Source organism: Pristis pectinata, chromosome 6 (genome assembly GCF_009764475.1).
Source record: "Pristis pectinata isolate sPriPec2 chromosome 6, sPriPec2.1.pri, whole genome shotgun sequence".
NCBI lineage: Eukaryota > Metazoa > Chordata > Chondrichthyes > Rhinopristiformes > Pristidae > Pristis > Pristis pectinata.
The window spans coordinates 3,951,418-3,978,650 of record NC_067410.1 but is presented as its reverse complement, the minus strand read 5'-3'; the positions used below and the strand labels follow the sequence as shown (position 1 = coordinate 3,978,650).

General features: G+C 45.8%; 2 protein-coding genes across 2 annotated transcripts in view; one reads left to right on the top strand and one right to left on the bottom strand.

The window, feature by feature from the left end:
* Positions 1-39: 39 nt before the first annotated feature.
* LOC127571292 (monoglyceride lipase-like) lies at positions 40-23,803 on the bottom strand. Its single transcript, XM_052017561.1, has 8 exons — positions 23,652-23,803; positions 17,815-17,921; positions 13,609-13,745; positions 10,721-10,828; positions 9,669-9,758; positions 2,028-2,261; positions 1,374-1,589; positions 40-153 (listed from the first exon to the last, which is right to left on the bottom strand). Exons 1-8 carry the CDS (start codon positions 23,801-23,803, stop codon positions 40-42), a joined length of 1,158 nt encoding a protein of 385 aa, XP_051873521.1.
* A 2,545-nt stretch (positions 23,804-26,348) lies between these two features.
* Positions 26,349-27,233, top strand: part of kbtbd12 (kelch repeat and BTB (POZ) domain containing 12) — a 42,956-nt gene continuing 42,071 nt past the window's right edge. Inside the window, exon 1 of the mRNA XM_052017504.1 lies at positions 26,349-26,438. The gene's annotated coding sequence lies outside the window, so the exon portion shown is untranslated. The remainder of the gene's footprint in view (positions 26,439-27,233) is intronic.

Sequence of the window (27,233 nt, the reverse complement as noted above, 5' to 3'; positions counted from 1 at the left end):
CAAATTAAAAGAATTCTTTGAAACATTTTCAGAGTTGACTCAGTCTACCATTGGTGGCAGACGGTCACTGAGCCACTTTCTAATCAGTGTTTGCAGTTCTGCAACGATGTCTGGTGCCTCCTTATGTAAATGGTGGAAAGCATTCTTGAAGATCTAGCAGAAAAGAAGATAGTAACTAAACTGCAGCATAGATTGACTAATCACCTCACCTCTCAGAAACAACAGGGTGGGATTCCATGTGTGACTAATTACATATGAAGGCAAAGCAAAGCAAAAAAGGATTCCGTACACACAGCACCCTTTCTCCAGCTCCATCACCATCCCTCTTATGAGGGCCATAGATAGGGTGAATGCACACAGTCTTTCTTCCCAGAGCACGGTCTTTTTCCCTGGGTAAGGGAACCAAAAAATGGAGGGCACAGGAGGGATGTACCCGTGATGTATTGGGCTGAGTCCACTACTCTCTGCAGCTTCTTACGTTCCTGAGTTCAGCGGTGTCTAATTAGCAAATTTTCTGGACTATATTAATACCCCAACACATTTTAATTCACTTTTTTTAGACGTTTCACAGTATTAACATACATTTCCCAGTGAATCACAAAAATTTAAAGAGTGTGTAGGAGGTTGAAAGAGAACACAGGAACTGGAACCCTGGTGAGTAGGAAGGGAGTGTGGGAACCAGGGCCCCAACCAGTTGGAAGGGGGCACAGCAACTGGGGTCCCAGTGAGGGGAAAGGGTGCCGGAACCAGGGACCTAGCAAGTCAGACAGAAGTCTTTACCTGGTTAGCAAGATGCCAAATCATTAGGATTTGCAAGTGCTCAGATAACAGTTTATCAGAGTTTTACTGTACTTCCTATTTTACAACAGTGACTGCACTTCAGTGGCTTTTCCTTGCCCGTTTTGTGCCTTGGCACACTGTGAGATAGAGTCATAGAGTTATGCAGCACCAAAACAGGCCCTTCTGCCCAACTCGTCCATGCTGACCAAGGTGCCCAGCTAAGCTAATCCCATTTGCCTGCATTTGGCCCGTAACCCTCTAAACCTTTCCTATCCACGTACTTATCCAAATGTCTTTTAAATGTCGCTATTGTACCTGCCTCAATTACTTCCTCTGGCAACTCGTTCCACATACCCACCACCCACTGAGTGAAGTGATTGCACCTCAGGTCCCTTTTAAAACTTTTAGGCAGGTACATGGATAGGAAAAGTTTAGAGGGATATGGACCAAATGCAGAGAAATGGGACCAGCTCAAGTAGACAACTTGGTCGGCATGGACGAGTTGGGCCGAAGGGCCTGTTTCAGTGCTGTATAACTCTATGACCCTATACAAAGGATCCTAATATAAGCTAAAAGTCAGGAAAACGAATCACCTTCAATGTCTTGTCCGGGCTAGCCATGTTCTTATACAAGAGGAGGGAGCCTTTGATGTCGCACAGTTTATCTGCTTCACCATGTGCAATCAGCACGGGGATTGTGATGCTCGGCATTAGTTTCTCAAGCTTTTCCACTGCATGTAACACCTGGATGGTAAGTCTCATCTTGTAAGGTCCAAGACAGCTGAGAGGGTCGTCCAAGATCTTTTGCACCTGCATTAACCGAAAACACATCCCATGTGGGACTTAGAGGGCAGAACAAAATTACTGTTTCTATAAATCACCAAAGAAGAATTCATAGGCTCAAATGGACCTCTTACTATGTTTTTTGATCTTATAACATAGAAAGAGGTCCATTGAGTCTATCCCAACTCTTATATACATCCCATTTTCCCAGTAATTCTCCCTGGAACATATTCCCATTAACTTCGCACAGATGCCAACACCCACCTACACTTCTTTTTTCCTTTTCCAATGGAGGTTTATTCAGGGATAACAGCATCATGTCATTACAACATGACGTTATTCCATGATTCACACTATTTACAGTCAATAGCTTCAAATTATAACGTGGTCATCTCTATCCAGAACGCACTCAAGCCCCTGTGGTGCCCACTGGTCCTGGAAATCCCCCATTATACCCGTGGATACCGTGTGCTCCTTCTCCAGGGACACACGGGCACGGACATAACTCCAGAAGAGGAGCGGGCAGTCGGCTGGGGCAGTACCTTCGACTGCCCGCTGCCTGGACCCGTGAATGGCCATCTCAGCCAGGCCCAGGGGCAAACCGGCCGGGAGACCCCTTGACCGATCCCGCGACCGACCCACTCCCAGCCGCACCGGGTGACCAAAGATCAAGAGCAGCCAAAACTTGAGGAGCAGTCCCTTCGGATAGAGACTACAACCTCTCACGATCCATGTACACCCAGCTACATCAGGGACAACATTACAGGAGCCAATTACTCTACCATCCCACACGTCTTCGGGATGTGGGAGGAAACTGGAGTACCTGGAGGAAGCACAGGTAGTCATCTGGAGAACATGCAAACTCCACACAGACAGTGCCGGAGGTCAGGATAGAACCTGGGTCTCTGGCGCTGTGGGGTGGTAGATTTACCAAGCTACATCACTGTGCCGCCCAATTCCAACACTACCTTTGCTTTGCCACCTTTCCTGAACCATTCTGCTGTCTGAGTTGGTGGGGTGCTCTGAACAGTTAATTGAAGATATTTTCCAATACTGAATCAACAGAAACTTTTAGCTCCTGTCACAGACACTGTTCCCTCGTCACCAATACCATTCTGTTTCCTTGAATCTGTCTGATCCATAGTGTCTGAGAACCCCAGGTCATAGTTGACACTGAGTTGAGCTTCAGGCCAATGTCCTGCCCTCACTATTACTGCCACATCAGCAACATCAGCCGACCCCACCCTCCCTTAGCTCATCTGCTATAACCATCATCCATGCCACTAAGTCAAGTCAAGTTTATTGTCATGTGCACAAGTACGGTGAGGCACAGGTACAATGAAAAACCTACTTGCAGCAGCATCACAGGAACGTAGATTCAGACAACACACAGGACATAAATTATACAAGACAGTGAAGAAAAAAGTCTTTGCACTATTTACTTATTTTTGTAACTTATAGTAATTTTTACATCTTTATGTTTTGCCGCAGAACAACAAATTTCACGACATACGTCAGTGATAATAAACCTGATTCTGATTCTGACATTAGTGCAAAAGAAAAACACAATCAGATTCAAGTCCCCGGCAGTGCAAGAGGTGGTGCGTAGTGTTCCGTTGCTGAGGTAGGGTTAGGGTTGTGCAGGTCAGTTCAGGAACCTGATGGTTGCATTTGACCACTAGTGTACACCCCTGTCTGGCCTCGCTTATGATGTGTTCCGTAAACTGGAGATCATCCAAAATTGTCCTGCTGACACTCTCGCTCCTGATCTTCGTGACTTCCTGCTTCCAAAACAGTTTTAAGATTCTCGCTCCTATTTTTCAACCCCTCCATGGCCCTAACTCACTGTAACTCTGCAACCAACTTCAGGTCTATAACCCTCTTAGATCTCTGTGTACCTGGGATTCCAGCTTCCCCCATATCCCCGAACGTAATTACTCTCACACTGGCAGTCATCCTTCAGCCACTGATGCCAACGTTCTGGAGTTCCATCCTTGGACCTCTCCATCCTCTTTGCCTCACTCTCTCCTCATTTCAGACACATCTTAAAGTCCATCACTTTGCTTAAACAATCGATCGCCTGCCCTAATGTTGTAGCTCATGTTCCTCTGAGTTCTAAGTGCAGATTATTGGGCCAGAATGCAAAGGTGTTTAGTTGACAGATCCAAACAGAACTGCCAGTTGGTTGCAGTGCATGGCTGGTACACAAAACAAAGTTTTTCACTGTACCTTGGTACATTGGAATTGGTTTATTATGGTCACATGTACCGAGGTACAGTGAAAAACTTGTCTTGCATACTGTTCGTACAGATCAATTCATTACACAGTGCATTGAGCTAGTACAAGGTAAAATAATACCGGATGCAGAGTAAAGTGTCACATCTACAGAGAAAGTGCATTGCAGGCAGACAATAAGGTGCAAGGTCATAACGAGGCAGATTGTGAGGTCAAGAGTCCATCTTATCATACTAGGGAATTGTGGGATAGAAGCTGTCCTTGAGCCTGGTGGTACGTGCTTTCAGGCTTTTGTATCCTCTGCCTGATGGGAGAGGGGAGAGGGCAGAAGGGAGAATGACTGGGGTGGGTGGGGTCTTTGATTTGAGGCAGCGAGAAGTATAGACAGTCTGTGGAGGGTAGGCTGGTTTTTGTGATGTGCTGAGCTGTGTCCACAACTCTCTGCAGTTTCTTGCGGTCCTGGGCAAAGCAGTTGCCGTACCAAGCCGTGATGCATCCAGATAGGATGCTTTCTATGGTGCATTGATAAAAGTTGGTGAGTGTCAAGGGGGACATGTCAAATTTCTTTAGCCTCCTGAGGAAGTAGAGGCGCTGATGAGCGTTCTTGGATGTGGCAACTATGTGGTTGGACTAGGACAGGCTATTGGTGATGTTCACTCCTAGAGACTTGAAGCTCTCAATGCCCCTGACCTCAGGTCCATTGATGTAGACAGGTGCATGTACACCGTCCCCTTTCTTGAAGTCAATGACTAGCTTTCTTTTCACTGACATTGAGGGAAATGTTGTTGTCATGACACCATGTCACTAAGCTCTCTATCTCCTTCCTGTACTCCGACTCATCGTTATTTGAGATACAGCCTACTACGGTGGTATCATCTTCAAACTTGTAGGTGGCGTTAGAGCAAAATCTGGCCATGCAGTCATGAGCATATAGGGAGTAGAGTAGAGGGCTGAGGACGCAGCCTTGTGAGGCACCAGTGTTGAGAATAATCATGCCGGAGGTATTGCTGCCTATCCTTGCTGATTGCGGTCTGTTGGTCAGGAAGTCAAGGATCCAGTTGCAGAGGGAGGTGTTGAGTCCCAGGTCTTGGAGTTTGGTGATGAGTTTGCTTGGAATTATAGTATTGAAGGCAGAGCTGTAGTCAATAAACAATAGTCTAACATAGGTGTCTTTACTGTCTAGATGCTCATGTGACCATAATAAACCAATTACCAACATATATACCATGCATTGTAACACAGCTACAACACAGAGACCTGTTAACAAATCCACCAATGTTTAATAGATCTTGCTGCTTCCTAGCTCCATCCAAATTGTTACCAAGATCTGACGAGCTGAGATCCTTTCTAACATCTGTACCAATTTCCTTCCTAAATGTCAGATAACCTGGAAGATTCAGTTCCCAATTTTGACCACCCCAAATATTTTTAACTGCATTTATTATTTTCAAATTATTTTCATTTTTTCAACTGTTTCGAAATGTTGCTGATCATAAGAGGTTTTGATGAAGAATGTATAGTCAGGGTTGTTTGTAGCTGCACCCATTCCAAGCAAGTGGAGAACCTTCCATCACACCCCTGACTTGTGTAGATGGTGGTGGGGTTTGGCTGTGAGGAGGTCAGTTTTGGTCACCCTGCTACAAGAATGATGCCATAAAGCTGGACAGAGTGCAGAGGAGATTTACGAGGGTGTCGCCGGGACTCGAGGGACTGAGTTATAGAGAAAGGTTGAGCAAGTTGGGATATTTTTCATTGGAGAGTAGGAGAATGAGGGGTGCTCTCATAGAGGTGTATAAAATTATGAGGGGCATAGATAGGGTGAATGCACACAACCTTTTTCCCAGGGTTGGGGAATCAAGAACTAGAAGGTAAATTGGTTTATTACTGAGATACAGTGATAAACTTTGTTTTGCATGCCGTCCATACAGATCATTTCATTACATCAGTGCATTGAGGTAGAACAAGGGAAAACAATAACAGAATTCATAATAAAGTGTTACAGTTACAGAGAAAGTGCAATGCAGGCAGAAAATTAGATGCAAGGCCATAACGAGCTAGATTATGAGGTCAAGAGTCCATTTTATCGTATTAGGGGACTGTTCAATAGTCTTATAACAGTGGGATAGAAGCTGTCCTTGAGACTGGTGCCATGTGCTTTTAGGCTTTTGTATCTTCATAGCATAGGTTTAAGGTGAGAGGGCAGAGATTTAATAGGAACCTGACGGGAAACCCAGAGAGTGGTCAGTATATGGAACAAGCTGCCAGAGGAAGTGGTTGAGGCAGGTACATTAACAACATTTAAAAGGTACTTGGATCTGTATTGGTGGACATGGGCCAAACATGGGCAAATGAGATTAGCTCAGATGGGGATCTTGGTCGCTACGGGCCAGTTTCCATGTTGTATGATTTGCCACAGGATTCCCAGCCTCTGAATTGCTCTTATAACCTTGGTATTTATGTGGATAGTCCAAATGAGTTTCTGGTCAATGACAACCCCCAGGACAGTGATGGTGGGTGTGCTTGGTAATGGTGATCCCATTGAATGTCAAGGATGAGTTCAAAGGGATTCAGGAACCAGGGTCTTCATATAGAATGATTAAATGAGCTCAGCAAGGGTAGTCTTGAGGGTGAATCACAGAGTGCACTGAACAGTTTCCTCGAACAATACATTGATGACCCGTGTGTGGAATGGGCAATTTTAAATCTGATTTGTGTTTGAAATGTTGAATGAGGCACCAGCTAACAGTATAAGATAAGATAAGATATCTTTATTAGTCACATGTACATCGAAACACACAGTGAAATGCATCTTTTTTCATAGAGTGTTCTGGGGGCAGCCCGCAAGTGTCGCCACACCTCCAGCACCAACATGCCCACAACTTCCTAACCCATCTTTGGAATGTGGGAGGAAACCGGAGCACCCAGAGGAAACCCACACAGACATGGGGAGAACGCACAAACCCCTTACCGACAGCGGCCAGAATTGAACCCGGGTCACTGGCGCTGTAAAGTGTTACGCTAACCGCTACACTACCATGCCTGCGCCTGATACTGCCAGCTGCCGTTTTTTTGGACAAAATAGCTCTGTGGTAGGGAAACAAGTGGACAAGGTACATCATCCTTAATTGCAAGGCTTATCCCCTTCATTTTTTGGCTGAGGTCTGAAAGAATTCTACACTCAGTTGTCTTGTTCATAGCGATGACTGTTAAATTGCAGATAATGCATCAGGAGCAAACTTGCTCGTTAGAGCAATCAGCACCTTCAGTCATGCATCAAATGACCTTTGAACAAGTGCCATCATGATTGACATCCGTCGGGAAATGAAGCACGTCATGTACTGAAGTCGTTAATCTCTCCTTCCTCCCGTCTCCTTCTCAACATCTGTCCACAGACCTGACAAAACTCTTCAGGGAAATTCACCCGTCAAAAAAGAGAGTGGAACTCGAATCTGGTGAAGTGTGAGTGTTTTGGCATTGGATGATTAAAAAATCCACAGCATGCCTGGGAAATGTGCACTGTGTACGAACACTTTAAAAGCATTTGTTCTTTCAGCTGTTTTCCCTGTATAATAAAACTCTGACAATCGGCAATCTGACTTCAAAAATCTTGTTGGTTTGGCATCAGGTGATGTTTACTGCACTACCTTTCCACCCATCAGGACCCCAGTTTCCTTCACTGGAACCCTGGTTCCTCCACTCCCTTTAAACTCACCTTTGACATTCAGTGGCATCACATGAGGCCAAGTGTGAGGTGTTGACTTTGGGAGATCAAATGTAAAGTGACAGTACACTGTTAATCACAAGGCCCTTAACAATAATGAAGTACAGAGGGATCTTGGGGTCCAATCCATAGCTCCCTGAAAGTGGCTGCACAGGTTGATAGGGTGGTGAAGAAGGCATAGGGCATGCTTGACTTTATTAGTTGAGACGTTGAGTTCAAAAGTCAGGAAGTTATGTTGCAGCTTTATAAAACTCTGGTTTGGTCGCATCTGGAGTATTGCATTCAGTTCTGGTCGCCCCATTATCAGAAGGACATGGAGAGGGTGCGGAAGAGATGTACCAGGACGCTGCCTGGATTGGAGAGCAGGTGCTATTAGGAGAGGTTGGATAAATTTGGGTTGTTTTCTCTGGAGCGGTGGAGACCTGATAGAAGTTTATAAGATTATGAGAGGCATAGATAGTGTAGACAGCTGGTATCTTTTTCCCAGGGTTGAAATATCTAATACTAGAGAGCATGCATTTAAGGTGAGGGGGGTAAGTCCAAAGGAGGTGTGCGGGGCAAATTTTTTTCACACAGAGAGCGGTGGGTGCCTGGAATGGTAGTGGAGGCAGATACGATAGAGTACTTAAGAGGTTCTTAGATAGGCACACGAATCTGCAGAGAATGGAGGGATATGGACATTGTGTAGACAGAAGGGATTAGTTTCGTTAAAGTGTTTAATTACCGGTTTAATTAGTTCGGCACAACATCGTGGGCCAAAGGGCCTGTTCCTGTGCTGTACTGTTCTATGTTCTACGTTCTATGTTCTACCACCATAATGAGCTCTCCCACCATCACTATCACAAAACCCACCACCATCTACACAGCACGTCAGGGGTGTGATAGAAGGTTCCTCACTTGCTTGGATGGAGTGCAGCTCCAAACAGCACGTGGGGATCTTGACATCATCCCGTGGGTGCTGGGTGGATGGGATCTACACAGTTCTTCCCACACCCACCCCAACCCCCATCACCTTGTTTCTCTCCCCATTCTCCACCCACTCCATCATCCACACACCCCTCCCACTGGTTCCCCTCCCCCCACTCTTCCCCTCTGCCGTCACCAACTCCCTCACTCGATTCCACGCTCCACCTTCCCCTCCTATCAGATCCCATCATCTGCAGCCCCTTGATGCCTCCACCTATCACCTCCCAGCCTCTGTCGCTATCTCCTCCCTTCCTTCCTCCATCTGTCTATCACCCCTCCTCACCTGGATCCACCTATCACCTGCCAGCTCTTACCCCACTCCTCCCCTCTTTATACTGGCTATCTCCCCTCTATCTTTTAGTCCAGATGAAGGGTCTTGACCTGAAATGTTGACCGTCCATTTCCCTCCACAGATGCTGCCTGACCCACTGAGTTCCTCCAGCCTCTTGTGTGTTGTTCCTTCATCACAATCCCTGGGTATGTCTTGTCCAACCAGCAAGACAGACCCACCAATGTTGTACAGGTGGGAGGGAGAAGTCCTTGGAGTCCTCAACATTGACTCCAAACTTCATGGCATCTCACAACATCAGATCGAACACAGGCAAGGAAACCACCCTCGGTATGAATCAGTGCTCCTCTATGTCGAACAACACTTGGAAGAAGGACTGGAAGCGACAAGGACCCAGAACATTCCCTGGGTGAGGGTGGGGTCTTCAATGTCCATCACTAAGCGTAGTTTGGTAGCATCACCACAGACAGAGCTGGCTGAGTCCTGAAGTTCAGAGCTCCTAAACTAGATTTGCCAGGCGCTACGTACTCACTGATGCCCAGTTTGGGTTTTGCTAGGACAAGTCATCTCCTGACCTCATCAGAGCCTGGGTCCAAACATGGACCAAAGTGCTGACTTCCAGAGGCAAGGTGAGAGTGACTGCCCTTGACATCGAGGTTACATTTGACTGAAGTATAACTGGTGTCACCGACCATCATTGCTGGACGTAAGCATCATACCCCAGGACGTCACTGCAGGAGCTCCTCAGGCCCAACCATCTTTAGCTACTTCATCAATGAAATCTCCTGCTGTCATATGGTCAGAAGTGGGGATATCAAAAGGCGTTGCCAGAGAGATCCCAAATTCACAAGTTGTCAAGGAGAATCCACTTTATTGATACAAGAGGGGAACTCACCTCTTCTGGTGAACTTGACAGCCAATGAGGGTCCAAACTTCCCAAGTTTAAGTTTGGCATCAGGTGATACAGCATGATGGCACAACACATCTAGAATCGGGAAAGCAAAGGAAAACCTAGTTAAGCTTATGAGGTTGTTGGGATTCATGCTTCAAGGTTACAGAGGTGACTGACAACATAATTGTGGGTCTGTTGATTCAGCTGTCTGTAGAAGGCAGAAAGAACAAGTGAAAGTTAGGAGTGTGAAGGGAAGTTCCAGGAGACTGGTCAACATTTGCCTCTCAATAATGAACCCCCTCCACCCCGTCCATTAAAACAAACACATTATCTTGCTGTTCATTCCATTGTTTGCCAGGATTTGTTCAAATGAGGGTACCAGAGACCTGGACGAATGATCTGGGGACAAGAGTTCAAGTCCCACTTTGATCATTTTTATTTGACCTTGGTCACAACCTAGGGGCAAGCACGGTAGTGTAGCGGTTGGCATAATGCTTTACACCACCAGCGACCCGGGTTCAATTCCCACCGCTGTCCGTAAGGAGTTTGTATGTTCTTCCCGTGTCTGCGTGGGTTTCCTCCGGGTGCTCCGGTTTCCTCCCACATTCCAAAGACGTACGGGTTAGGAGGTTGTGGGCATGCTACGTTGGTGCCAGAAGCGTGGTGACACTTGCGGGCTGCCCCCAGAACACTCTACACAAAAGATGTATTTCACTGTGTGTTTCAATGTAAAGAAATCATATCATATCACCTTGGTTGTTAAAAATCATAATCTGAGTGCTTTTTATTGGAACTGTTCTGCAGTGGGATTGTAATATTTTGTGGGGTACCCTTGGGAACTGGCATAAACACATAAACACAAGAAAATAGGAGTAGGAGTTGGCCACTGCCTCCCTCAAACCTCCTCCGCCATCAGTACGATCATGGCTGATCTATGCTGGTCTCTATTGTGCCAGTTCCCCATCACCCTCAATTCCCTGATCTTTCAAAAATTTGTCTACTCCACTTTCTTTTGACCAACTGTTCAGGATGGTCAAAAACTGTGGTGTTCTTACCTTTAATGCATTTGCTGATTCGGGATTCATTCGCACTAAAGGTGCAATAAATATCAGCCCAGCAATATCTGGTTTCTTGGTCACTACATCGAATGCAATCGGAGCTCCCTGAAATTCAAGCACAGCTAGAGTTACAATAGCAGCAGGGTTGGACATAGACTTTAATCTTAGTCAACCAGTTGATTACTTAGTGGAAAATGTTTCCTCTTGGTTTTGTGCAAGGACACATATTGAAGAGGCCTAGTTATGATTGTGGCTCTTATTTTTTTAATCTCAGTCCAGGCAGCAATTTGATTGTCAGGTGAAGCCCTCCCCCCACCACCGTCCCCCTCCCCGAGTATCATAGAGTCACACAGCACAGAAAGAGGCCACTCGGCCCACCATGTCCATGCCGACTGTTGTACCTATCTACACTACTCCCATTTACCCACATTAGGTCCATAGCCTTCTATGGTACAGAAGTCTGAAGTCCCACCACGTCAGCTGCTTTCCTGCAACCATCAGATTCTTAAATCAACGTGCACAACCCTAACCCTACCTCAGCAACAGAACACGACGGACCACCTCTTGCACTACCATGGTCTCTGATTCTGTCTTCTTTTGCACTAATGTCTTGTCTTTGCACATTTTTTTCTCTCCATTCACTGTCCTGTGCATGTATAATTTATGTATAATTTATATTCTGTGTGTTGTCTGTACCTACATGCCTGTGATGCTGCTGCAAACAAGTTATTCATTGTACCCGTACCTCACATACTCCTCCTCCTTGCTGACCATCAACACAGGTGCACCTCAAGGCTGCATGCTTAGCCCCCTGTTCTACTGTCTATACACACAGGACTGTGTGGCTAAACACAGCTCCAATGCCATATACAAATTCACCAATGACACCACTGTTGTTGGACGAATCGCAGTTGGCGATGAGTCAGCGTACAGGAGCGAGATAGGACACCAGGTTGCCGCAAAAACAACCTCTCGCTCAACGTCAGTAAAACTAAAGAGCTGATTGTTGATTTTGGGAAGGGGAGGGAGGGCGAACGTGCGCCAGTCTACATTGGGGGATCAGCGGTGGAGAGAGTCAGCAGCTTTAAATTCCTGGGTACTAACGTATTGGATGACCTGTTCTGGGCCCAGAACATAGATGCAATCACAAGGAAGGCGCGCCAGCATCATTCCTTCCTTAGGAGGTTAAGGAGGTTCGGCTTGTCACCAAACACTCTAACAAACTTCTACAGATGTACTGTTGAAAGTATCCTGACTGGTTGCATCATGGTCTGGTAAGGGAATTCCAACATACAGGAATGCAAGAAGCTGCAGAGAGTGGACTCTGGCCATACATCACGGGCACATCCCTCCCCACCATGGGTAGTATCTACAGGAGGTGCTGCCTCAAGAAGGCAACATCTATCATCAAAGATCCCCACCATCCGGGCCATGCCATCTTCTCACAGCTATCATCAGGCAGGAGGTACAGAAGCCTGAAATCTCACATGACCAGGTTCAAGAACAGCTACTTCCCTTCAAACACTCGGTTCTTGAACCAATCGGCACAACCATAATTACGACAGTTTACCGACACTATGAACACTTTGATCAGTTTGCACTGAAATGGACTTTGTTCTTTTTGTTCTTTGGTATTAATATTGGTTTATTATTGTCACTTGTACCGAGGTACAGTGAAAAACTTGTCTTGCAAACCGATCGTATAGATCAATCCATTGCACAGTGCACTGAGGTAGTACAGGGTAAAACAATAACAGAATACAGAGTAAAGTGTCACAGCTACAGGGAGGTGCATTGCAGGTAGACAATAACGTCCATGGTCATAACAAGGTAGATTGTGAGGTCAAGAGTCCATCTCATCGTATAAGGGAACCGTTCAATAGTCTTATCACAGTGGGATAGAAGCTGTCCTTGAGCCTGGTGGTATGTGCCCTCAGGCTCCTGTATCTTCTGCCTGATGGGAGAGGGGAGAAGAGAGAATGACCCGGGTGGGTGGGGTCTTTGATTATGCTGGCTGGTTCATCAAGGCAGCGAGAGGTATAGACAGTCCATGGAGGGGAGGCTGGTTTCTGTGATGCACTGAGCTGTGTCCACAACTCTCTGCAGTTTCTTGTGGTCCTGGGCAGAGCAGTTACCATACCAAGCCGTGATGCATCCGGATAGGATGCTTTCTATAGCGCATCGATAAAAGTTGGTGAGTGTCAAAGGGGACATACCAAATTTCTTTAGCCTCCTGAAGAAGTAGAGGCGCTGGTGAGCTTTCTTGGCTGTGGTGTCTATGTGGTTGGACCAGGACAGGCTATTGGTGATGTTCACTCCTAGGAATTTGAAGCTCTTAACCCTCTCGACCTCAGCACCACTGATGTAGAGAGGATCATGTACACCAACCCCCTTCCTGGTCAATGACTAGCTCTTTTGTTTTGCTGACATTGAGGGTAAGGTTGTTGTCATCACACCATTCTTTTTTGTAAAAATTTGTATAATTTATGTTTAATTTATGCTTTTCTTGTGAATGCTGCTTATCTGATGCTATGTGCCTGTGATGCTGCTGCAAGTAAGTTTATCATTGTACCTGTGCACACATATACTTGTGCATATGACAATAAACTCCACTTTGACTTGACTTTTTTACAACCAGCACAGATTAGGCAGACCAATGTGTAATGGCTTAACACTCAAGATGCTGCAGGAACTCAGCGGGTCGGGCAGTATTCGTGGAGGGAAATGGACAGTCGATGTTTCAGGTCGAGACCCTTCATCCGGATCTGTTCATTTCCCTCCACAGATGCTGCCTGACCCGCAGAGTTCCTCCAGCATCTTGGGCATTGCTCTAGATTCCAGCATCTGCAGTCTCTTGTGTCTCCATTGTACCAATGTCTGCTTACCAAGGAATGTGACAATAGGAACAGAGGCAGTGTTGGGTAATGTCCTCTCACCATGTCGATGTGCTGCAGGCAGTCACGGGCATAAATACTGAAACTGGGCACTTGCAGTCGTTTGCCTTCACTCTGCCCGTGGCCAACTACAAAGGAAAAAGAAAGGCTGAGAGGTATAGGAGAGAGGGGAGCAGAATTCCTGCAAGAGGCCCAGTATACCCTTTCTCAGCTGGCCTGCTGTCTGGAGCTCCACTCTGATAAACCTTTAAGCCACTATAATCAGGAGGAGGTGAGCACATGGAATAAAAACAGAAAATGCTGGAAACACTCAACAGGTCAGGCAGCAGCTGTAGGGAGAGAAGCAGTTAATGTTCAGGTCTGGAACCCTTCCACAGAGAAAGAAAGAAAATAAGTTAGTGCAGGTGGGAGAGAAGGTCAGAGAGGGGAATGGGGTGGAACAAAAGGATTTCTTTGATCGGGTGAAATAAAGCAACAGTTAAGATCAGATTTAGTCGACAAGGCTAAGGCTTCCACAGATGCTGCCCGACCTGCTGAGCCTTTCCAAAATTTTCTGTTTTTATTTCAGATTTCCAATGGCTGCATTTTTAAATTTTCATTTACCATGGATCGGACGGTGTCACGTTTGCGGAAGTTTTCTACTCTGAAGGTAGAGCTGTGGACGTCATGTATATGGACTTCAGTAAGGCATCTGACAAGGTCCCACATAATCAGTTAATCAAGAAGATTCAGATGCATGGGGTCAGGGGAGAATTGGCTGTGCTGATCCAGAACTGGCTTGCCTGTAGAAGACAAAGGGTGGTGGTTGAAGGGACTTATTCGGACTGGAGGCCTGTGAGTAGTGGTGTTCCGCAGGGATTTGTGCTGGGACCTCTGCTGTTTGTGATATACATAAATGACCTGGATGAGTACGTTGATGGTTGGGTTAGTAAGTTTGCAGACGATACCAAGACTGGTGGAGTTGTCAATAGTGTAGAAGACTGGTGACGGATACAATGTGATATAGATCAGCTGCAGATGTGGGCAGAGAAATGGCAGATGGAGTTTAACGCTGATAAATGTGAGGTCTTGCACCTTGGTAGGACTAATGTCAAGAGGCAGTACACTTTTAAGGGCAAGACCCTTAACAGTCTTGAAGAGCAGAGAGACCTTGGGGTGCAAGTCCATGGCTCATTGAAAGTGGCTACACAGGTAGACAGGGTGGTTAAGAAGGCTTATGGAATGCTTGCATTTATTAATCGGGGTATTGAGTATAGGAGTCAAGAAGTTATGATGCATCTCTATAGAACTCTGGTTAGGCCGCATTTAGAGTATTTTGTGCAATTCTGGTCACCTCACTATAGGAAGGATGTTGAGGTTTTAGAGAGGGTGCAGAGGAGGTTTACTAGGATGCTGCCCAGATTAGAGGGCATGTGCTATCAGAAGAGGCCGGACAAACTTGGGCTCTTTTCTCTGGAGCGGTGGAGGCTGAGGGGTGATCTGTTGGAAGTGTATAAAATTATGGGGGGCATAGATAGGGTGGACAAGCAATATCTTTTTCCCATTATTGAGCGATCCAATACCAGAGGGCATGCACTTAAGGTGAGAGGGGATAGGTTCACAACAGACGTGAGGGGTAAGTTTTTCACTGAGTGGTGGATGCCTGGAATGAGTTGCCTGATTGCAGGCATCCACCACTCAGTAAAAAACTTGGGTGGTGGAGGCAAATTCATTGGGGGCCTTCAAGAGGGGCTTGGATGGGCACATGAATGAGAGGAAAATGGAGGAATATGGGCATTCTGTAGTTAGGAGGGATTAGCTATGTCGGCACAACATTGTGGGCCAAAGGGCCTGTTCTGTGCTGTACTGTTCTATGTTCTATAAAAATGGACATCTGTTTCCCTGCTTCGGGAAGTGGGATCCCCAAATGTAACTGTGGTCGTGCCTTCAGTTGTCAAGGTCCTAAGTCCTGGTCCTAACCTCCTCCATCTCTCTCTCTTCCTCTCCCTCAAGTTGATACTTTAAACCTTTTTTTAACCTAATGACTCATGTGGTGTGGCTCCAGCTTCTTCATTGATAATGCTTATGTAAAGCACCGTGTGATCTCCTCTGTTTGAAGGCACTATATCGATGTGAGTTATTGGTTATGTTGGTCAAACTCCAGAGCTCCACCCAGTTTGACACTTCCAGTGTCGAACCCAAAAGGTGTTGCATTGATGGATTTGCACTGTTAAGCCAGGGTCATACAGGCATACAACATGGAAACAGGACAACCATCAAACACCCATTTACACCAAGCCTACCATAACCCATAACAAACTCTCCCCACATTTCCATCAACTGCTCCCAGATTCTACCACTTACCCTCAGACTAGTGGCAATTTATCGCGGCCAGTTAATGAACCAACCTGTGCTTTTGGGACATGGGAGGAAACTGGAGCACCCAGAGGGAACCCACACGGTTACAGGGAGTCATCGCGTTATATGGCACGGAAACAGGCCCTTCAGCCAAACTCGTCCATACCGACCAAGATATCCATCTGAACTAGTCCCATGTGCCTGCATTTGGCCCACATCCCTCTAAACCTTTCCTCCCCACATACCTGTCCAAATGTCTTTTAAACATTGTAATTGTACACATCTTGACCACTTCCTCTGGCAGCTCATTCCACATACCCACCACCCTCTGTGTGAAAGGGTTGCCCCTCAGGTCCCTTTCAAATTGTTCCCCTCTCACAAATCCATGTCCTCTAGCTTTAGACTTAAATCTATGTCCACAGAGATGGCAGGATTGAACCCAGGTCTCTGACACAGGGAGGCAGCAGCTCCAGTGGTTGGCTTCAGTTCCACACTTGCTGCCTCCGTTCCTCGTACTGCTAATGCTCAAGTATTGGCCGTGGCACTGGGGATACGTTGCTGCTTCTCAATAGCGCCATTGGATTTCAAAATAGTGCCCAATATGTTTTACCTCCATCTGATTCCAAGCTCCTACAGTTCCGCATTGTGAATTGCCACTAGAGTGTCAAGTGGGTGCTTGATGGCCGGCACCCAATTCAATGGGTTGGAGGGCCTGTTTCTGTGTCTATGAACATACAGCAAAGAAACTGGCCATTCAGCCCAGCTAGTCCATGCTGGCATTTGCGCTGCACACCTCTGCTCTCTTTTACCACGTGTCTGTCCAGCCGCCCTTTAGAAGTATCTATACTCATGGTCTCAACCACTCCCTGTGGGAGCACACTCCATACTCCCACCTCTTTTTGGGTAAAGACACTCCATCTGAAATTCCCTATTGGGAATTCAAGGGACGTATATAGGCAACGGCCAGGCATAGGCTATAATGAGGTCATTGCTGGAAGCAGAGGGAAAGGGAGTAACTTTGGATTATGAGCTGTAATAGGTTTCCTCCAGGTGCTCCAGTTTCCTCCCACATTCCAAGGACGTATGGGTCAGGACGTTGTGGACATGCTATGTTGGCGCCGGAAGCGTGGCAACACTTGCGGGCTGCCCCCAGAACACTCTACGCAAAAGATGCATTTCACTGTGTGTTTCAATGTACATGTGACTAATAAGGAAATCCTATCCTAGGTACAGCAGGATTGTTGGGAAAAACTAATCTAACATATCCTGAGGTATTTGTGCTGTCCTATCTGTGAAAGATTCACTCTGTTTAATTTCTGATCCAATCAATGTTTTGTGACAGTTCAATAAAATGTGAGCTCAGGATGTAATGGAGGAGGGAGGGGGAGAAAGTGATGAACGGAACAACTTGCAGTAATTCTCTTCTGTAGGACGGCAGCAGCCAGCTACCAGAAGTAGCCACTACTTTTAAAGACCTTCCTGGTGGAATCTTGTGCTGGAGTTAACAGGAAAAGACTGTACCTACAGTAGAATAGTATAGCACCGGACAGGCCATTTGATGCCAATTTATACTAAATATCCTCCTCCTGTGTATCATCCACATCCCTGAATTCCCTTCATATTCATGTGTCTGTCTAAAAGCCTCTTAAACTCCACCAAACTGTCTGCTTCCACCCCTACCCCGGTAACCCGTTCCAGACACCCACCACCCTCTGCGTAAAAGATTTGTGCCTCACATCATCTTTAAACCTCCCCTCTCTAATCTTAAAAGCATGTCCTCTGGTGTTTGACATTTCTACCCTGGGGAAAAGATTCTGACTGTCTACCCGATCTATGCCTCTCACAGTTTTTAATACTTACTGTGATCATGTGCAAATACAAACAAGGAGAGGTCAGTGAAAATTGAGGTAAGGTTCATATAGCAGCCACTGTGCTCTCCTCCACCATGTATTATCATCACCAGAGCCCTGGAAGAAATAGATAAGAGAAGAATTGACCATTGGAACGGCAAATAGAAAGCATCCTATCCAAGTGTATCACGGCTTGGTACAGCGACTGCTCTGCCCGTGACCGCAAGAAACTGCAGAGAGTTGTGGTCACAGCCCAGCGCATCACAAAAACCAGCCTCCCCTCCGCGGACTCTGTCTACACTTCTTGCTGCTTCAGTAAAACAACCAGCATAATCAAAGACCCCACCCACCCCGGACAAACTCTGACAGCTTCCATCCCACTGTATAAGACTATTGAACGGTCTCTAGTACAATAAGATGGACTCTTGACCTCACAATCTACCTCGTAGATAGGTGGAAGTGACAAAGGGCTGAAGGAATCTAATGGCAGAGGACGGTGCAGCAGGTGGAGATTTTTTTCTGGTGATCCTTCATGTAGTGAGTGATGATTTCGCATACAGTGGCCTGCTATCTTTAGCAGTGAATACAAAATCTTCTCATCCTTGCCTACGACTTCTGTTTTCCTCTTCATACCTGCATTGCTTGATGATGTCATTATCACCACAACATTAATGCAGAGTATTGGTATTGGTTTATTATTGTCACTTGTACCGAGGTACAGTGAAAAACTTGGCTTGCAAACCAATCGTACAGGTCAATTCATTACACAGTGCATTGAGGTAATACAGGGTAAAAACAATAACAGAATACAGAGTAAAGTGTCACAGCTACAATATTGGTATTGGTATTAGTTTATTATTGTCACTTGCACTGAGGTACAGTGAAAAACTTGTCTTGCAAACCAATCGTACAGGTCAATTCATTACACAGTGCATTGAGGTAATACAGGGTAAAAACAATAACAGAATACAGAGTAAAGTGTCACAGCTACAATATTGGTATTGGTATTAGTTTATTATTGTCACTTGCACTGAGGTACAGTGAAAAACTTGTCTTGCATACCGTTCGTACAGATCAATTCATTACACAGTGCAGTTACATTGAGTTAGTACAGAGTGCATTGAGGTAGTACAGGTAAAAACAATAACAGTACAGAGTAAAGTGTCACAGCTACAGAGAAAGTGCAGTGCACTAACCTTAGGAGTATTTGTACTGGCTGTAGTACACAGACTCTGTGCTCTACAGAATACTGTGTAACGAAGTGGTAATCTTTCATATGCATTCAACCCAATGGCTCAATGCAGTCAGAATAGCTAAGGTGGATGGTCACAATATTTTTCCCAGGGCAGGGGAACCTAAAACTAGAGGGCATAGGTTTAAGGTGAGAGGGGAAAGATTTAAAAGGGACCTGAGGGGCAAGTTTTTCCTCACAGGAGGTGGTGGGTATATGGAACGAGCTGCCAGAGGAAGTGGTAGAGGCGGGTACAATTACAATGTTTAAAAGACATTTGGACAGGTACAGAGGAAAGTTTAGAGGGAAATGGGCCAAACACAGGCAAATGGGACTAGTTCAGGAAGCCACCTTGGTTGGCATGGATGAGTTGGGCCAAAGGGCCTGTTTCTGTGCTGTATAACTCTACGACTCTATGAGACATATCATTGAGTTAGGAAGGGGATGGGAGGGAGATCCTGATTAGGAATCAGTGGGATCTGCTAGCCAAGAACACATGCATCAACACTGGAATCACAGAACCCATGACAGAGAAGGCAGCCAATTGACCCATTGTAGAAATGCCAGCACTTTGAAAGAGCTATCTAATTAGTCTCACTCCCCGCTTTTACTGATATCTTTATTAGTCACATGTACATCGAAACACACAGTGAAATGCATCTTTTGCGTAGAGTGTTCTGGGGGCAGCCCGCAAGTGTCGCCACACTTCCGGTGCCAACATAGCATGACCACAACTTCCTAACCCGCACGTCTTTGGAATGTGGGAGGAAACCGGAGCACCCAGAGGAAACCCACGCAGACATGGGAAGAACGTACAAACTCCTTACAGACAGCGGCCGGAATTGAACCCGGGTTGCTGGCGCTGTAATAGCGTTACACTAACCACTATACTATCATGCCTGCCCCAAACAACAGTGCCTGCCAGCAGCCCTTTTGACAACAGCCCTTGAAATACATATATCCAACTGCATTTTGAATGCTACTATGAATGTGGTTCCCCCACCCTTTCAGACACCATACTCCAAATCATCGTGTTTAAAAATAATTCCTCCTGTCACATCTAGATATCTGTCAGTTTTCTTAAATCTGTCCACTCTGATCCTTAACCCATTGCTAGTGATTTAAAACAGGTTCTTCATAACTGCTCTTTAAAAACCTCTTTTGATGATGGACATCTCCATGTCCTATCTCTTACAACAGGCTTTTAATCTTCTATACTTCAATAATGTAGACTTGAACAGTATATTATTTTCCCATAAAGCCCGTTGGCACTCTCCAAAGTCATGAAGCATGCAATGTAAATGTAACTTCTTTCTGAGCAAAACACAAAACGCTGGCGGAACTCAGCAGGTCAGGCAGCATCTATGGAGGGAAATAGACCGTCGACCCTTCATCTGGATGGCCCTTTGTCCAGATGAAGGGTCTCAACCGAAATATCAAGTCCATTTCCCTCCATAGATGCTACCTGAGTTCCTCCGTGTTTTGTGTGTTAGAACATGGAACATAGAACATAGTACAGCACAGGACAGGCCCTTCGGCCCATAATGTTGTGCTGAACTAATTAAACCAATGACTTCTAATTAATCTAATCCTTCTTCCCTGCACATTGACTATATACCTCCCTTCTCTGCATATTCATGTGCCTATCTAAGAGTCTCGTAAATGCTCCTGTGCTATCTGGCTCTACCACCAATCCTGGCAGCACATTCCAGGCACCCACCACTCTCTGTGCAAAAAAACCTGTCCCACACATCTCCTTTGAACTTTCCCCCTCTTACCTTAAATACATGCCTTCCGGGACTAGACATTTCAATCCTAGGAAAAAGATACTGGCTGTCTGCTTTATCTATGCCTTGCATAACTTTCTAAAGTTCAATCAGACCTCCCCTCACCCTCCACCGCTCCAGATAAAACAGCCTCAGCTTGTCCAACCTCTCCTCACAGCACATGTCTTCCAAACCAGGCAGTATCCTGGTAAACTGCTTCTGCACCCTCTCCAAACCTTCCAAATCCTTCCTGGGTGACCAGAATTGAATGCAATGCTCTAAATGTGTCCTAACCAGAGTTTTATAAAGCTGTAACATAACTTCTGGCTCTTGATCTCAATGCCTTGACTAATGAAGGTTCCACAAGTGTCGCTCCAGAGTCCAGCATCTGCAGTCCCTTGTGTCTCTGATTTCTTTTTAAACCTGACAGTTGTTTTCTCTGGAGCATCGGAGGTCGAGAGACAAGCTGATAGAAGTTGATAACATTATGAGAGACATGGAAAGGGTAGACGGTCAGAGTGGGGTGGAAATGTCAGATATAGAGGGCGTAGGTTTAAGGTGAGAGGGGGAAAGTTTAACGGAGATTTACAAGGCAAGTTTTGTTTTTAACCAGGGTGGTGGGTGCCTGGAATGGGCTGCAGGAGAGGTGGTGGAAGTGGATACGATAGCGATGTTTCAGAGGCATTTAGACAGACACATGAACATGCAGGGAATGGAGGGATACGGACCATGTGCAGGCAGTTGTGCAGTTTAAAATGGCATCATGGTCAGCACAGACATTGAGGGCCGAAGGGCCTGTTCCTGTGCTATACAGTTCTAGAGCAGCGGTTAGCGTAACGCTTTACAGCGCCAGTGAACCGGGTTCAAATCCGGCCACTGTCTGTAAGGAGTTTGTACGTTCTCCCCGTGTCTGCGTGGGTTTCCTCCGGGCGCTCCGGTTTCCTCCCACATTCCAAAGACGTACGGGTTAGGAAGTTCCGGGCGTGCTATGTTGGCACCAGAAGTGTGGCGACACTTGCGGGCTGCCCCCAGAACACTACGCAAAAAGATGCATTTCACTGTGTGCTTCAATGTACATGTGACTAATAAAGATATATTATCTTATCTTCCATGTTCTAATTAGGATGGGGTATGCTACAATGCTTAAACCTTGAAGGAGAGGAAAATTGATATACACCTCACACAAACACCATTCGGAATTTATTAGCTGTGAAAAACCTGGCTGTTTAACCAGCAAGTTATTAATTGCTTAGCCCCCCCTCACTGATTGCCCCAGCATATTTGCTTCAGGTACATGTTCTACCTCTGTTGCTCTTAGATGGGCAAACAGAATTCGTCTCATGTCTTAGTGAACACAGCAAGAATTTAAACTAAACTTCCATTAGTTTGCAAAGCATACATAAACAATGCTTCGAAATTAGTTCATGATAGTTTTGAATTATAACCTAAATATTATAGATTTATATAGTGTCACACATCATGGAAACGGGCCCTTCGGCCCACTGAATCCATGCTGACCAGAAAGCATACATTTACACTAAGCTTACTCTAGTCCTCTTCCATCGGGTAGAAGATACAGGAGCCTGAGGGCACGTACCACCAGGCTCAAGGACAGCTTCTACCCCACTGTGATAAGACTATTGAACGGTTCCCTCATACGATGAGATGGACTATGACCTCACAATCTACCTTGTTGTGACCTTGCACCTTATTGCACTGCACTTTCTCTGTAGCTGTGACACTTTACTCTGTACTGTTATTGTTTTTACCTGTACTATATCAATACACTCTGTACTAATTGACCTGTACGATCGGTATGCAAGACAAGTTTTTCACTGTACCTTGGTACAAGTGACAATAATAAACCAATTCCAATACCAAGTCCCTTTTTATTCTCCTTGCCTTCCCATCAACCACATGCAGATTCTACTAGACACCTACACCAAGGGACAGTTTAGTGGCCAATTAACTTACCAATCCGCATGTCCTTGGGATGTTGGAGGAAACCAGAGCACCTGGGGGAAACCCACGGGGTCACAGGGTGAACGTGCAAACTCCACACAGACAGCACCTGAGGTCAGGATCGAACCCGAGTCTCTGGGGCTGCGAGGCAGCAGCTCTACCCCCTGCACCACTTCTATAGATGGTGGGGGAGAACACACATCTAACATGTTATTTGTTAAAAGGAGGTTGCTTAAATGGGAGACAACGCACAGGCCTACATGAACATAGAACTTAGAACTTAGAAGCTACTAGACAGTACAGTACAGGCCCTCCAGCCCACAGTATCAGTTCTGAACACAATGCCAAATTAAACTGAATCCCTTCTGCCTGCACATGATCCATATCACTCCACTCCCTGCACATTCATATCTAAAAGCCTCTTCAGCCCCACCATCGTACCTGCCTTCATTGCTCAAGGTGAACGGTCACGGTCTTTTCCCCAGGGTAGGGGAGTCTAAAACTAGAGGGCACAGGTTTAAGGTGAGAGGGGAAAGACTTAAAGGGGACCTGAGGGGCGACTTTTTCCACACAGAGGGTGGTGTGTATATGGAACGAGCTGCCAGAGGAAGTGGTAGAGGTGGGTACAGTTACAATGTTTAGAAGACATTTGGACAGGTCCATGGATAGGAAAGGTTTACAGGGATATGGGCCAAATGCAGGCAAGTGGGACTAGCTCAGGTAGGCACCTTGGCCGGCACAGACAAGATGGGTCGAAGGGTCTGTTCCCATGCTGTATAACTCTATAACTCTGAAGGTGACAAGCCTGCAGACAAAACTGCATACAAAGAAACTCAGTTTTAATTCCGTGTGTATTCTCCCTACATTTAACTCTGAGCTAAAGCTCACCTTGGGGGTGTTACAGGTTCCCAGTACCGGCAGAACAGGTAGTTCCCATCCTGGTTGACAAAGTGCGGGAAATCCCTGTAAATCAAACCGTGGGGACTCACACGGTCCTTTCTGGGGCGCCGGGCACAACAGCAGCAGCACCCCGTACACATATCATTAAAAGCAAGAGAGAAGGGCAGGCAGGGGGGTTACAGGTCCCTCGGAGGTGCTGGTTCCCCCGAGCTATAAAGGACGGCCTTGATGACATCTCTCCGGGGAGCTGGACCCACTGCTGCGGGGACACATCCTCAGCCCATGCATCCAACACGCATCCCAGAAGGAGTTTGAAGGGGGAACATAGAGCAGCCTCTCTGCATAACCGTAACGGGGCGCGGAACAATGGGAGAACGCCCGGGGACTCTTAATTCTGCACCAGAACGCTCTTGTGCCAAAGTTCCTTTGTTACACTTTGTTGCCAAAGCTCTTTTCTTGCATCTTTCAGTGTCTCGACGTCATGGGAAAGGCCAGCATGTATTGCCCAGCCCTCACTGTCCTGGAGGAAGTGGGGGTCGAGCAATTTCAGAGGGAATTACTGGGGCACTTAAACATTAATCACATGGCGCTTAGCAACCTTGTTCTTTTTTTTAAACCTACTCTTCATTCCCGAAAAAAAAATGCATGTTATTGTCCTTCGAAAGAAACCCAGTTCAAATTTGGTGGAACGATACTGACTGAAGGGGTTAAATTATAAGACAGTCTGCAAACTACCATGTTTATCCTTGAACATAACTGATTAAGGGATATTCAAATAGATGGCAGATGGAGGTTGGTAGAGGTTGGCTATTTATAGAGTCATAGAGCAATACAGCATGGATACAGGCCCTTCAGCCCAACCAGTCCATGCCGACCACGGTGCCCAACCAGCTAGTCCCAGTTTCCTGCATTCGACCCTTATCCCTCTAAGCCCCGCCTCTCCATGTACCTATCCAAGTGCTTCTTAAATGATCTGATTGTACCTGCCTCACCCACTTCCCCTGGCAGCTCGTTCCATACACTCACCACCCTCTGCGTGAAAAAGTTGCTCCTCAGGTCCCTTTTAAATTTTTCCCCTCTCACCCTAAACCTATGCCCCCTAGTTTTGGACTCTCCTACCCTGGGGAAAAGACTGTTACCGTCCACTTTATCTATGCCTCTCATAATTTTAAACACTTCTATAAGGTCGCCCCTCATTCTCCTACGTTCCAAGGAATAAAGACCTCACCTGGCCAACCTGTCCCTATAACTCAGGCCCTCAAGTCCTGGCAACATCTTCAATAAACAGAAAATGCTGAAAAAGGGCACCTTTTCCACGCAGAGGGTGGTGAGTATATGGAACGAGCTGCCAGAGGAAGTGGTTGAGGCAGGTACAATAATAATATTTAAAAGACACTTGGAGAGGTACATGGAAAGGAAAGTTTTAGAGAGATATGGGTCACATGTGGGCAAATGGGACTAGCTTAGATGGGCATCTTGGTTGGCATGGACAAGTTGGGCCGAAGGGCCTGTTTCTGTGCTGTATGACTCTGTGACTCTATAACATATGTAGCCCAGGAACCCATTTTTTTAATGAATTTCCCAATCTATTTTACCACCTCCAAAATTTTAAGCACATGTGCCCGGCTATCTCCCCCTTCACCCACCTCGCTCTGTTTGCCTCGTTTTTCTTCTCTGAGGGATATGGGAATAGCTTCACTGGAAATCTCGGTCAGCACGGATGAGTTGGACTCCAGCACTTTTTGTGCATTGTTCCAGATTCCAGCATCTGCAGAATTTCTTGTGTCTCCAGTTGGACTGAAGGGCCTGTTTCTGCATTGTATGACTCTATGAGTCTGTAAGTTTTGTGTTAGCTATATATTTTGAAATGGTGTCCTGTACACCCAAGCTATTAATGCATAAGAAAACAGTATTACAGAGGAAATACAACATAGAAATAGATCTTTTGATCCAATTAGTCCTTGCCAACATTTATACTTCACTCTAGCCTCACATCACCCCAACTTGGTCTTCATACTCACTGGGTCTGGTTCCCTGTCTGACAGCACTAGGGGAGCATGGTCACCACACCAACTACAGTGGTTCACGAGGTTAGGGATGGGTAATGAAAGTTGATCTTGCTTCCTTCTGCCTAAGATCTTACGCACTTCAGTGTCAAAGTTGAGCAGTAACAGTCCTGTAGAACACCTTGGGAGTTTTACCATCATTTGGGGTGACACTGAATGGTGACAGGCCCCTTTCTAGGTCATCTTGTGATTCAGTTTAGAGGAAAAATAGGAAATTTTGCTGATAACTTTTCAATATAATTAAGGAATAAAATTACCATCAATGGTAATTAATTCTTCCCAAAGGATTTTAGCTATCATACTGCAGGGCAGCCTGCGAAACTACATCCCCCACAATGCCGTAGGGCGATCCATGTGATTGACAGCAATATAAACCAATAGCAAAACCGCAAACAGGAGGAGGCTAATGACGACAGCGGAGGAGTAGCCCAATCAGTTTATGCCATAAACACTTAGGGAGGATCTGAAATAGCATGATCTTATAACTACAGTTAAAAAAAGTTTCGGGATTTAGATGTATTTTTTATTTCTTATGGAACAATATAAAATTATACAGTGTTTAGGCAAAAGCATTGCAAAGTTCTGAACAAGTTGTCTCTCTCTCTCTCTCTCTCTTTCTGAAGCTCACACCACCTGTCACTGTGTTGTAAATTGGATTTGACATTGTTCTTTATACCCTCAGCAAGATTCTGATGAGGTTATATTAGAGGTAAGTAATAAGTAAATCCTTAAAATGCCGTGCTTTGCTGTGTGCAGTACTTTGGGAGTTGCCTCTGTCAAATAAACCCTTATTTTTGTTCAGTGGAGGTTGTCAGCGGTGGTGTTGATGTCTGGAATCTATTTTTAATGCTAAGTCATTAAGGCGTGTGGATCATGTAAATGCCCAAATGTGTTTGCAGTAAGGCGTCTCATAAAATCTGCTTTGTGTTTTTAAAAAAAGGGCTTTTATATTGGGATCAGCACAGGGTTAAAAATAGTTAATAGTGTGTAAGGTTAAACAAAAACTGTTCTCATAAGTTGCTTTGAAAATGACAGTCTTACTGCAAAGGCTGAAGTCGCAGTGAATGTGAGCTAGGGAGATGGCAATTGTTGTATTCAGCGAGTTGTTATGATCTGGAACGCATTGCCTGAAAGACTCTGCAAGATTATCTAAGATATCTTTTTTAGTCACATGTACATCGAAACACACAGTGAAGTGCATCTTTTGCGTAGAGTGTTCTGGGGGCAGCCCGCAAGTGTCGCCACGCTTCTGGCGCCAACATAGCACGCCCACAGCTTCCTAACCCGTACGCCTTTGGAATGTGGGAGGAAACCGGAGCGCCCGGAGGAAACCCACGCAGACACGGGGAGAACGTACAAAGTCCTTACAGACGGCGGCGAGAATTGAACCGGGGTCGCTCTACTGTCCCACCTCCCATACAACAATAGGGTTACAGTAAAGGCAAGGGAAGCAGATTCGGTCGTTGCATTCTAAGGGGGATTGGGCGGATATTTGAGGAAGGTA

Bases quoted from the DNA above. Each gene is read 5' to 3' on its own strand.
- LOC127571292 (XM_052017561.1), bottom strand. From the start codon at position 23,803: ATGTGTACGGGGTGCTGCTGCTGTTGTGCCCGGCGCCCCAGAAAGGAC. The intron at 9,759-10,720 runs GTAAGAACACCA...TCCCGATTCTAG, and splicing joins AATCAGCAAATGCATTAAAG to ATGTGTTGTGCCATCATGCT. The intron at 154-1,373 runs GTGATTCGTTTT...CTTTTCTGCTAG, and splicing joins GCCCGGACAAGACATTGAAG to ATCTTCAAGAATGCTTTCCA.